The following is a 13085-nucleotide window of genomic DNA, read 5'->3' as shown; positions in this document are numbered from 1 at the left end:
GTATTACATTAAAATCCTGGAAATTATGTGCAGTACTAACCTGAAGCTTTGTTCCCTCAAAAAGGTGGTCGGTGAACAGGCAATGCTGGTTTTTCATATACATAAATGACAAGTAAGAATTATCAAGAATACAAAATTATTCAAGATATATATATATATATATATATATATATATATATATATACTTCATGAAACCTCCATTTTAAAAAGCTTACAAATTGCCTGAGTGAACTAACCCTACGTTTTCCTCAGCTCCTAATCCTGGGCTTTCCTGCCCCTCAGCCCAGGCTGCTCTCCTCGCCTTCTGGCCACAGGAACACACCAGACTAGAAGCTGCTGCTCTGGTGCCCATCGCCTCCTTTCTCATGCCCAGGCCACGTCCCCACAGGCTCTTCCTTCTATTGCCCATACTAGTTCCTGTCACGCCCCTTTCTCTGTGTTGAAGATGTAACTCAGTGGTGGACGGTGCTCCGTGTCAGACTACAACCCACACATATACATAACAAACTGGAAGGCCAGAGATGGCAACGCGCTTTGCTGAGAATGTCTGGGGAGTTCACTGAATAGAGGCTGCAGGTAGGTGATTGGGTTTGGGTTTTGGTTCTTTTATGATGAGGACTGAACCCATGGTTTCCAAGATTTGCTAAGCACTCAACAGTGTCCACAACACAGAACGCAAGAAGCTGTAGTAATATTTCCTCCAGAAGACAGGCGTGAGGTGGAAGATAAAGACTAGTCCAAGGCTACCCTGTCACACACACACAAACATGGGGGTGAAGTTTACTTTTTAAGTAATTTTCTCTAAGACAAAAGAAAAGCAGATCTCACTTTCAAAGTCAAATGGGGGTCCCTTAGTGTTTGTGAGGCAGTAGGGAGACTGCTTCCAGGACCTCCGTGGATACCATGTCCACTCGTAAATCCTCCAATCCTTTAGACAAAAAGGCACAGCATTTGCACATACTATATGCATATCCTCCTGTGTATTAGTTGGCCCTAGATTACTTACAATACCTAATATGATGTAAGTGATACGTAAATAGGGATTATACTAGATTGTTTGGGGAATACAGAGAAGAAAGAAAGAAAAGACTGTACATATTCAGTACAGATACAATTTTTTTCTGAATATTTTCTCTCTGGGGTTGATTGAATCCACAGAGGTGCAACCCAGAAGAGAAAGAGCTGAGTGTAACCACTGAGTGGCTACAATATGTCAGCAGTGCTTAAACTGTGAAAAGCCCTTATCTCAGGACACTGCAGCAGAGTGGAAAAAAACCACCCATGAATAAGTAAGTCAAACACAAGAATGTCTGAGGGAAACAAGAGTACCCAGCACTTCGTCCCAGGAGGCACTGTTCAGAACAAGGCTCCTAGGAAGAGAACTACTGGCGTTGCTTTCTGGAACCTTCTGCAGCTATACTGAGTATACTCAGCCTACAAGCAGGTCATCGACATCTTAGTGTAGGGATTTTTCTTTCTTCTGTTCTTTGCTGCTATTTATCTATATTTACAGACACATGTCCTTCAGCAGATCTCAGGGGGAAGACACTGTAAAAATAAATGCCACGTTGCTTCATAATTGCCAACTACAAGAATGCAAACTAGAGCTTCCTAAGAGCTTGGAGATGCACATGGCTTTCTTCTGTGGTTTACTTCTTCATGGAAACATGCATATGCTATTAATTTTCTTTTCAAAACAGGATGGGGTAAACTTTAACTGTCTCTCTGCATAAAAATATCAGAAAAACTGAATTAATGAGATTTCAATACCTATAATTTCTCTGTTACTTAAAAAATGCTACTGAGAAGAAAATCTACCCTAAGCCACTGTGTGATACAAACTGGGTACCAAAACGGGGTATTCTGTAATGGGGGACTGGAGAGTTAAGGGGCAGCAGTTAAGGGGGCTGGGCTTGCTGTTCTTTAAGAGGACCTGAAGTTCCGTCCCTAGCACCTATATTAGTTGACTCAACTGCCTGTAATTCTAGTACCGGAGGACTGACAGCCTTTTCTGGATTCCACAGGCAACTGAAGTCACATACACATATGCCCACACAGACACATATGCAAACACATAACTAAAAATAAAAATATTTCAGTTGGGTGGTGGCGGCACATGCCTTTAACCCCAACACTCGGGAGGCAAAGGCAGGTGTGTTTGAGTTCAAGGCCAGTCTGGCCTACAGAAAGAGTTCCAGGAAAGCCAGGGCTATACAGTGAAACTCATGTCTTGAAACACAAAAATAAAAATATTTCAAAAAGAGATCTGTAATGGAATGCAATATCAACTTGTATAAATTCCAAGAGCAGTCTATACATATTCTTGAAGAAAGCCATGGTTACCTTGAAAGGCTGTTGAGAAACTAACTGGGGCTGACAAGGTGGCTCATAGGTTATGAGCTCAAACTGCTCTTTCAGAGAACCGGAGTTTGATTACCATTTAGATACACAGGTGGTTTACAGCTAGAGGATCCAACACTTCTGACCTCCTCCTGCAAGCCTCCTCACATATGTATAATTAAAAATAATCTCTCTCTCTTTTTTTTAAAGAAAACCACTGTGAAACAGGATTGGTAAAATGGCTCAGTGGGTAAAAGCACTTGCTGCGCAATTAACCCTGGATTCAATTCTCAAAAAAGCACCTCCGACCTCCACATTCTACATGTGCACAACGGTACACACACACACACACACACACACACACACACACAGAGAGAGAGAGAGAGAGAGAGAGAGAGAGAGAGAGAGAGAGAGAGAGAGAATAAATAAAATAAATAAAGAACCAACCCAAAACAAAAAAGGGAAGGAATGAGGCCAGGGAAATAAAAACCCTTTACACACGTGTCACAGTGATATGATTTCACAGCAGCTGGGACAGCGTGTAAAGATGCCATGTGAACTGGAAAGGGGTACAGAGAGGTAAGGTTGCTCCGGCTGCTGCTGAAAAAGAATCACCCCCTTCAATACCATCAGCTCATGGACCTCGTCTCTGATGAGAGATACTGTGTGCCAAGTCCTTTCTAGGCCCTTGACATGTACTTAACATTTAATCCCTTCAACTCAATGAGGTGGGCACTTGTGTTTTCTGATACATTCCTTTGGGCTGAAGTACTGGATTAACTGCTTAGTGACTCCTTCTGGCTGCTTGAACATTACAAATGACTGAACCTCTCCCTACTTACTTCCCTCACTTACAGAACGGAGAAAATAAGAGTCCCTCCTGCACAGCCTTGTTCATACTGTATAATTGGCAAGTTTGGTGCACAGTTGTGTGGCCGTTTGACTGGTCATGTGCTCCAGGAGAGGCTCACAGTCTGTCTCCGGGGCTTTGTTCATGCCTCACCAATGGCAGAAACTCATTCAATACTTAGGGAATAAATAAGAGTTCACAGTACAGTGACAGCTTTCGCTTAAACTTCAGCCATATCTCCAGGCTCGCAAAGCTGAGGCTTTTCCCATAACTCCTCAATTATCTAGGGCCACATCACTATAAGTACCTCAAAGCTGTGGGACTTGAAGCTGCCCAAAAACAATATCGCTGAGCTCCCAGGGGTTTCCATTGAGGAAGCAGCCAAGCTCAGCAGCTACAGTGTAACCAGAGCAAGCTATCAGGGGTTTGCAGTTTGGACATTTGCCCTTTTTAATTGAAGAAACTGACACAGTCAGAGTCCCTGGTGTGTTCTGGGTTTCAGTGTTCACCAAAGAGAGTATAGCAAAGAAGAGTCCTTCTGTGAGGACAAAATACAATTTGCCCCAGAGGGGGAGACTTGGTTCTTGGTGACCCAATGGTCATTGCCACTGTGCAAACAAGTCACTATGCTAATCAGTGCTTCACCTGAATCATCTCATCTGATTCTCCGCTCTCGAGAGAGAACCTGTCAGAGATCTGTGCTCCCTGTGCACTGGAGAGCCCCTGGGTGCTTGTCTGGGTCCTGCAGTAAAGAACCACAGAACAGAGGACAGAATCTAAGCAGATCAGGAGCCAAGCACCCAGCCACTAAATCACACTGCACACTGAACAACTGCAAGACAACACTGATTTCTCACAGAGGAGTGCTAAGGGGAGGAAAATTCTGAGCTAGAGTTACTAGCTACTTCTACAATACACAAAAAACGCCTGTCATGTTGGCAGCTCATTTCACATCTAAGACAATGACTATTTGGGCATTATATATATAAAGCACTGTCTTGGTTTTGTTGTTGTTTGCTTGACTGGTTGATTTCTTTGTGTAACAGGGTTTCATCTAATTGAGGCTGCCCTCAATTAAGTAACTAAAACTGAAGATGTCCTGAACCCTGCTGCCTCCTGCATGCTCAGACAACAGGGATGCACCCTCACACCAGGTTTGACGCAGCACTGAGGATCAAACCCATAATATCATGCACAGTAGACAAACACAGCTAACTGTGATCTTTTTTGTCACACAGCAGGGCATCTGTGAGTACAAAACTATTTTCATGAAGATATAAAGACCTTATTTGTCTTCTCAGCATGGTGTGTCATAGTGTTACAACAGCTACGGTGAGCAAAACCCTAATGCCACACACACTCGAGGCAAAAGCACCAAACTGAACTGTCCTGGTGCTCTCAGCCACCCTACGCTTGCAAAGGAAAACAATTTCACTGAAGAAGGTCCTTGATGAAGCAGTAAAAATGACTATTAAATCCCAACCTTGCGTATGTGTCTTTTTAATGGTCTGTGGGATAAAAAGGAAAATATGCCTCCGGCACTATGTCACACAGCAAGGTCCCATGGCTGTCCAGAGAGCCTCTAATGAAGTTAGGGGCTGCAAGCTAACCTAGTAACCTTTCTCATGGAACATCATCTGTACCTACAGACAAACTACAAACAAGCCCGAGTTCTAGCAGGCTGCTCCTGAAAATATAGCAAAATGGGGATGTCACTTCAAGGAAATCAACAGACAGTGTTTGCTGTTGATAATAAAAGTTCAAACTCTGTAGTGAAAATGAGAATTTTAGAAAACATATACCAGCCACAGTCACGTCAGCATCTTCCCAGTGTCCCCAGACAGACTGCCCTGATGTCAGCACTTAGAACATCTTAGCTGGAGAAATCTGCATTCTCTAGAAGGCCAAGGCATGTTACTATAAAGACCTGAAGAGAAAATCCATTTAAAACTCCAGTAAAACATTCTGTGACAACATACAAAAGAAAGTGACAAGGAGGCCTTGGGCTCCATATTGTCCCTAAGCTTTAAGAAACTCCTATTTGGGGCCGGTCAGTGGTGGCACATGCCTATAATCCCAGTATTTAGGAGGCAGAGGCAGGCGGATCTCTGAGTTCAAGGTCTACAGAGCAAGTTCCAGACGACCAGGGCTACATAGAGAAACCCTATCATGAAAATTGCCCCCCCCCAAAAAAAAAAAAAAGAAAAGAAACTCATATTTGTTAGTATTGGCGTGAAGTCAAAGAAAAATACCCACATAATGATCTCAATAAAACTCCCTTTCGCTTCCCAAGGACCCATCTGTATAAGGGCAGATGTGCTGTGTCCTTCACCAACCAGGACCAGACTGCACACTAACCCAGCGGACACACTCAGAAAAGGTGACAGAGATGGATTTCCACTGTACAGAGTCCAGAATTTTTCAGATTAACTTTTGATTAGCACAGACAATTAACAAACTTCCTCTTCTCACCAGTTCTGTCTGAAGACAGTTCCTTTTAAATATGTTACTATTTTTATTAAAATATTGCTTATATTAATGTGATGGTGTTGTAGGCTTATTATTTTGAAGTAAATTTAAAATATTTGTTTAAATTTCTCCATTTTAGCTCCTAATATGGTAAAAGAAAAGGGGTCCTAAGACCAAAAGCTTTGGGCTACTGGCTCACAGAAGGCCTCATAAGCCTTACTGTCCAAGGCCTAGGATTTTATCCACCTTGTTTGCAAATCTGTCCCTTCCCTAGGGTCTGCCTCCATTGCTACTGCCAGCATTGAGGGGAAAGCGGACATTCTCGTCTATTCCAAGGGACTGAGTCTGTCCACTCACCTCAGTACAGACGGCAGGGGACACTCTAGGCGGACAACACTATGAACGCTACAGTAAACACCTGACTCCCCAAGCAGGAGAGTTCAAGGGCAGCTCCCATCACAAATTCTGTGTCAAGTTCAGGCACGGGGAGGCTGGTCAGCACAGTACACCAGATTCAACGGTAGAACACTGTCATCGTCGCCTTCTCCAGTGTTCCCTGGGGAAGCCTGCCCCTTTCCTGGGCCTATCCCCTTCTCTGTGCAGACCAGGCTTCACTGAAACGAGGACTCCCTGCGAGCTCAGCTCCTTCCCTTTGGTTCTGGAAAACTGGTGGATGCAGCCAGTCCAGGATTCACGTCAGTTCCTTCCCACTTCAAAACACAGGTCCCTTTATAAAATCCCTTCCAGCGATGGGTGATCCTGTTAGGAAGGTCTTTAAGTGTCTCGAATACAAACTGCATATGACTGTCAAAGCCCAGGGGATGCAGTGCCCCTGGGTCCCACTCTTTTCGTAGCCAACAGCTTCTTGCCACCACCAGAAAAGCAGACATGCAGATGAACGATGAATGAGCAGACAAGTACATTAAAATCCCAGCAGAAGCACCAAAACCATAATCACCAAGCAGCAGACTTGCACCCAAGGTACCCATACATAGAAAAGTCAGCATGGCTTTCTTTTTCCAGGATTAAGTAGACATGGGACAGTGGCCAGTTGGCAGAAACACAATTGTTAGGATGCTTCTTTTTAGTTTTCAACTTTCTTAGTGATTCTAACCTAAAACATTACCTTCTTTTCTTCTGCATTCCACCAGGACTCAGCAAACCTCATTCTTAATTTCCTTGCCAAATTAATCCACCCAAAAGCTTATCTTGAGAATTAACAGCTGTGTGCAACTTATTTGAAGCCATGTAATTCGGGTCCAAAGGGCCTGAAAAGGTTGTCATAGGAAAGGCCAGGCATGGCAGCACATGCTTACAATTCTAGCACTGGAGAAGCTGAGGCAAAAGGACTGCAAGTTTGAGGCCACCCTGGGTTATCAGTACAAGGGGAACCTATGCTGCACAGCAAGCAAGCACTGTCTCAAACAAACAGCGTCCACAGGGCTCTGCTCCGTCGCTGGCTGCTGCTGTCTCCTTCGCCAGCAATGAGGCCACATTTTCAGCCTCACCTTATCTAAGCCACTTGCTTCCTAGGAGGCTGTGTCTCAGCGCGTACGAGACACCCTACCCAAGAATGTAGATGGAAGCTCTGAGCTTCTCACCCAGGTGCTCCACAGCCTAAATTTTGGCTCTGGAAATGTCTTTATCTGTATGTCTAATGGAGCAATGGCAACCTGAAATTCTTCCCACAAAAATTAAGCCTACCCATATGGGGAGGAGAAGGCAGCTGGGGGCTTTTTCTTCTGAGTTTCACTTTCTGCCTCTACAACTCTGTATCTCCCACAGGAAAAACCAGCCTAGAGGATAATCATCCCCACTGTCTGGTGACGGCACACAGATGGGCCAGCATCCTTCCAGCTTTGAGGTTTATCTCAATGCTACAGCAGGACCACTCTTCCTGTAGCTCCAACTTAGTGCCTTCTCCTTAGTTTTATAAATGCTATTGCTCTGTGGTCATCTCCAAAATCTTAGGCCTCTCCATTAACGCCACTAGTGAAGCAGCCCCATTTGAAACTAGAGTGTCAAATATTCACTCAAAACCCAGGCTTCGTGAGATGAGAACAGGATTTTCTGTTAATCCATTTTGGACCCTGTTGTAGCACCAGAACCTAGAACCTGGGGTAGAATCTGATGAATGTGTGAATGAGTGGGCCAGGGTTTCCAGACTCGTTCACCTCCATTCTCACCACACTGCCTCAGTCCAGACAATCTCCTGGTCAGTTCTAGAAACACATCAGGCTCCCTTCTCTTCAAGCCCTAACACCCAGTCATGCCCCATCCCAGCCTCTGATGAAGCCTGGCCTGGGCTCCCATCGGGTTATCTTAGCGCTACTCACACTCCACTGCCTCTCCACTGACAGTCACCCTCCCTCAGGCCACCACCCCCTCATCTAGGATCTGCTCAAACAGCACATTAATCCCCAGGCTCACTGCCTTCCAGGCTACAATCCCTAGAACTGAAAAGGGAGTTTTCCATTCAGATCATAAGCCCCATTAGGGGATCCGTCCCACTTTGAGATCAAACTCCTTTGGTCACCGTTGCTGGGAGGTCACTGGGAGGTGCTGATGAACAGGGTCGAAAGCCCACACCCACTGAGAAGCATGAGTGACAGCTGCTGCCCATGCTTTCTGCTCTGTACCCAGAGTGCTTCCTTTGCCCGCCCTAGAGCTGCACTTGATCTCAGGTCTCACGCAATAAGCGCCTCTCCAAAATGCTCCAAACATAGACCCACTCGGCAACACTCTGCCAGCCAGGAGCTTGCAGACATCAGGGACTGTCATGGGTCCGTGCATTCACAGTGTCAGACATACATAGGAGTGTAATAATCAGGGACAGACAAAGAGGAACCCAGAGGGAGGAGAGGTGACCGTAAAGAAATAATGGATCACCATTCCATTCGGATTCGTTAGCTAGAGGTGGCTCCCTGCCATGCTGCTGCAATTCCAGAGTAAGAAAAGGGAATAGAAGCAAAGACGGCTAAGAGTGTCAAGAGAGGTCAGGGACTTGGGCAGATGCACACTATTGCTAGTCCTGTCCACATGGTTTTCAAAATGAGCAGGGAAAAGCAAAAACATTGGTCTTGAGAAAATGGTGCAAGGAGGGAATACTGAATTTAAAAATCAGAAACAGTTCACCCCTTTATTTTTTTCCTTCCCCGTCCATTTACAAACTTTTTATAAGTATATAATGCACATTTATTTTTAAGCTAAATTTACTATTTACACTATTTGAAACTTAAAAATTCACTAACTCCTTTTAGGATTTCTTTTTGTATTTTTCTTGAGGGGGTTTGAGACCCTGGGTCTATGAATTAAAAACAAAAATCACCAATAAATTAACAAACACTGATACTTCCAAAAATTCAGTGACTTTGGAACTTCAGAACATACTTAATAACTACACCATTTTTATTTTATTTTTGAAGTCCAAACGATACATCACACAAAACACACCTCACAAAACTGCTTTCACTGACCTTTGACCCAGCACAGTGTATCGTTACATACACAGCAGGACAGTCCCCCACCACCGTCCCCTGCAACCATCAGTCCTGAAGATGCCAAAATGTCAAGGAGGGCTTACATCCCTGACACCACGAAGCCCCAAAGGAGGTGCCACGCTCTTAATCAGAAAGGCACTTGTCATAGTGAGATCTTTCTAGGGGAAAGCATCATTCATGAGGTGGTCGACATCCACATTTAAATCTCTCTAGAAGAAGTGTCCTGCTCTGTCTATGAATTCTTTAGCAATTAATAAAAACAATAAAGAAAACTCAGGAGAAAGAAAACCCACCCTGGCCAGAGTACAAGTAAATAAATGACAAGGGAGGGAGTTCAGGTCACAAACGCCCATTGAGAGAGAAAACGCCCACTGAACTCCCAGCAATGCTATCAGGCAGGTGGCCTTGCTAAAGCAACTCAGGTACTTTCTAATTTAAGCTACCCCCCCCCCCCCGCTTCCTCCCCATCTGACTTAAACCATCTTCTCCTCCCCTGGTTCCCTCCCCTGGGGCTTTTAATTGTGTAACTATGCAGCATTTGGGCACCACAAAACACAAAAGAGCTTTAACGCAGCTTTTCACAATGTTCATTCTCTGTATACTTGTAAAATAAATGGTCCCTCAATCCTGAAGATTTATAGTAAAACACGGGAACTTTTTAAAATTGCAGGGAATGGGGCAAAGAAATGTAGCACATTCATGAGAATCCTGATAGGTCCCATCAATCTATACATCCATTTTCCAGATCTCAAAGATAAATATACACAAAAATGAGAAAATAAAGTAAAATAAGACACAGCCCAGCAAAAATACCAACGACAGTAAGGATCCTGAGACTAAGGACAAGCAGCCAGAGGCAAATCTGAGGGAGTAGGGGAGACATAAGCATTCCTCTTCCAAACCACCTGGCACCTTATGGAGTTCTGTGTTCTGAAATCTGGACTGTAGAAAGCGAAACAGGTATCACAGTAACGAAGCACCGAATGCAAATTGAAAGACAGAAATGAAAACTTGACAGGAGAGAGCAAGACTGAGACTGGCCGCTTCAGGCAAAAGGTCGTGTGTACTGACAGGTACGTATGTCTAACTTTCCAGTAGCCTGCAGATCAGCCAGATTTCTACCCCCATTTTAACCCTAAGTAAAGCAAGGCCTGGAGAGGAAAAGGGACTTGGGATTCACCGTTTTGTCAAAGGAGACAGGAAAACATCTGCATGGGATTTAAGGGCAATTTCTTTAGGCACTAAAAAGTTCCGACTTCCAAAGGGCTCCAATACCCTCAGACTCACTGGGTTTTCCATCAGAATTCAGAGACATCAACAGCCAAGTGGAGGACGTGAGCTTTCAAAGTTCTCCTTCCTTCTAAGGTCTCATGTAGGTCAGCACTGTCTCGGTGTCCGCCTGCAGTATGACTAGGTCTGCCACGGCTGACTCACTAGAACACAGGCATGCTGATTCCCCCAGTCAGGTGTTCTGAGACAGCCAACTGCCTCCAGACACTAACCCTGGAGAGAGCCTTCCCACTGCCGCTATCACTATCAAACAGAAGCAGGATGGGGGAGGGAGGTGACAAAGAGAAGCACATACCTTTCAGCTGGTCAGCCACCACGCTCTGGCCAAGGCGCTCTGTAACTCTCCCATCTTCCATTTCATACCTGTTGTCTAAGTATTTTGCAGTGGCCTCAGATATGTGAACTTTGCCAGCCACTCCCAGCTGCTCCATGAGATTAGCCAAGTTCACGTCATTGGACCACACATCAAATTTAAACCTCCTCATGCCCAGGATACCACATAAGACAGTCCCTGTGTGAACCCCGACACGCATGTTCACCATCTCCTTCTTCTCCTGGCAGAACTGCTCGATGGCTTTTATCATGCCTAAGCCCATTTCGATGCAGCAGTAGGCATGGTCCGCGCGGGGCTCCGGACAGCCTGCCACACAGTAGTAACAGTCTCCCAGGGTGCTGATCTTCTCGCACTTGGTCTCCTCACACAGCCGGTCGAAGCGACCAAACAGATCGTTGAGGAGACCTACCAAGGCATGAGCGGATTTGTTGGCACTCATTTTGGTGAAGCCCACAATGTCTGCAAATAAAATACTGACCTCTTCGATCTGCTGCATCTTGAAAGGGCGGAATGCTATAGGTGCTTTCTGTATGGAGGACTTCTTCTTCCTGTTCTTGGGACTGGAGGTGGTGTGCCTCTTGACAGAATTCTCGCTCTCCTCGTCCCCTTGTTTCATTAAGTCATCAGCTATGATTCTTGGCATCACAGAATGAATCATCCTCTCTTTGAGGGCTTTTTCTACTTCCAGATCTTTGCCGTGCATAATGGACTGTCCCACCTTGAGGAAGGTGCTCCTGGACCTCACCTGAGACATGACAAACAGATGGATCCCGATGGCGTGGATGCACACATGGAGCAGGGCTCTGCTCAGCAGCTCCCAGTGCAGGGCCCCAGGTCCCGGGGAGGGGAAGCAGTCTTCATTTCGGAAATGATACCCGAAGGTCTCGAAAAGGACAGAATAGGTCACCCCCAAAAACAAGCTCAGGTAGAGAGGTAAGTGCATGACCGTGTAGAGCAGAAAGAGCACTTCAATGCACATGGAGAAGCTCCCCACTTGAGATAAGCAAGTGTCCGCCGCCTTGGCTGTGAGCGTTTGATTGGAGCTGTCAACACGTCCTGACAGAGGTGTCCAAACCTGAAACTGCGCAGCCAGGGTCAGGGCGAACACCAGCAGGGTGAGAGCCAGCGAGGTCCACGCATAATGCCGGGCGTACAGCTTGGTAAAAGTAAACAGGAAAAAACCCACACACACCACCAGGAAGCACAGAGCCGGGACCACCATGACAATCACTTTGGATCTCATGTGGACAGCGAAGTAGATGCTCCAGAGAAGGCAGGCGAAGCCCACATAGAAGAGTGCGTACCGGAAGCGGCGCTGGGTCTGCGGGAAGCAGCGCTCCAGACAGGCCTCCTCCAGGTTCACGGAGTCGAATTTGGGGTCCCACCACCGGCTGGAGGCCCTCTCGAACAGCTGGGGCAGTTTCTTCTGCCTGCGCAGGCGACCCCCGCCGCCCATCCGCCGGGGAAGCCCCCCGGAGTCTCCCGAGCTGCTACAGCTGGACGAGATGCTGTACTTGCAGTGCTTCGGGTGGGTGTTGGAGGACAGCTGCTTAGGGTTGATCTTGACCCTCACGCTGTTGCTGTCTCCGCTCGAGTCGCAGCTCACCTCGGTGCTATGGTGATGCAGCAGCTGCTGGTGGGGTGAGGAAGCCATGTTGCTGAGCTCTTGGAACCTTTCCCGACCGGGTCAGAGGTACCTGCGGGCAAAACCAGCAGAATTTGAGCGGCCTTACTACACACACTCCCGGAGGGCCACGCGACCAGAGCTTGTCGCTAGTGCGAGCTCTGGCGAGCCACTTGGGAAGGCACCATATGCTCACAAAAAATGCCCATACAGGAGGAAAAAGCGCCAAGGCGAGCCAGAAGCGCTCGGGCCGTACCTGGTGCTCCCGGGGTTCCCGTGCCTCGGCGGCGCTGAGTCTTGAGTCCCGGGCGCGCTGCGCTGCGCTCCCTTCGGGCTCCGTCGCCCGCTGCTGGCCTCTAGCCGCGCGCCTCCAACTGCGGCTCCAGAGGGAAGTTCAGACCTTGAGCGCTCGGGGCACCGGGAGCGGCTTTCGCAAAAACAACTCGGCCGGAGGCGGGCAGCGCTTCATCCTGCCGCAGAGGCGCCCGGTGCGTCAAAGCGCGCGGGCCGACCTGCGGCTTCTGCCGCGTCCCGTCCCCACGCCGCGGAGCACCAGCGGGCTACCCTGGCCCGCGCCCCCGCCGGCGAGCTGGCGGAGCCCGAGGGCCGCCCGTCTGAGCGGCCGGTCTAGCAGGGCCTGCTGCCCGCAGCCGAACGCGCCGCACCCCCGCCCAGGGC

At 47.2% G+C, this 13085-nt stretch overlaps 1 protein-coding gene across 2 annotated transcripts in view; it reads right to left on the bottom strand.

Moving 5' to 3' along the window:
• Positions 1-12795, bottom strand: part of Adcy9 (adenylate cyclase 9) — a 121232-nt gene extending 108437 nt beyond the window's left edge. For both annotated transcript variants that reach the window (XM_057773560.1, XM_057773561.1), the window contains exons 1-2: positions 12664-12795; positions 10745-12480 (exon numbers count right to left, since the gene is read on the bottom strand). In XM_057773560.1, the coding sequence (XP_057629543.1) occupies positions 10745-12437 (1693 nt within the window). In that variant the 5' untranslated portion in view covers positions 12438-12480; positions 12664-12795. The remainder of the gene's footprint in view (positions 1-10744; positions 12481-12663) is intronic.
• Between the last annotated feature and the right edge of the window lie 290 nt (positions 12796-13085).

Source organism: Chionomys nivalis, chromosome 7, assembly GCF_950005125.1.
Source record: "Chionomys nivalis chromosome 7, mChiNiv1.1, whole genome shotgun sequence".
Classification (NCBI taxonomy): Eukaryota; Metazoa; Chordata; class Mammalia; order Rodentia; family Cricetidae; genus Chionomys; species Chionomys nivalis.
Note: the sequence above shows the minus strand (reverse complement) of the source record. Positions and strands in the feature narration are given on the sequence as shown.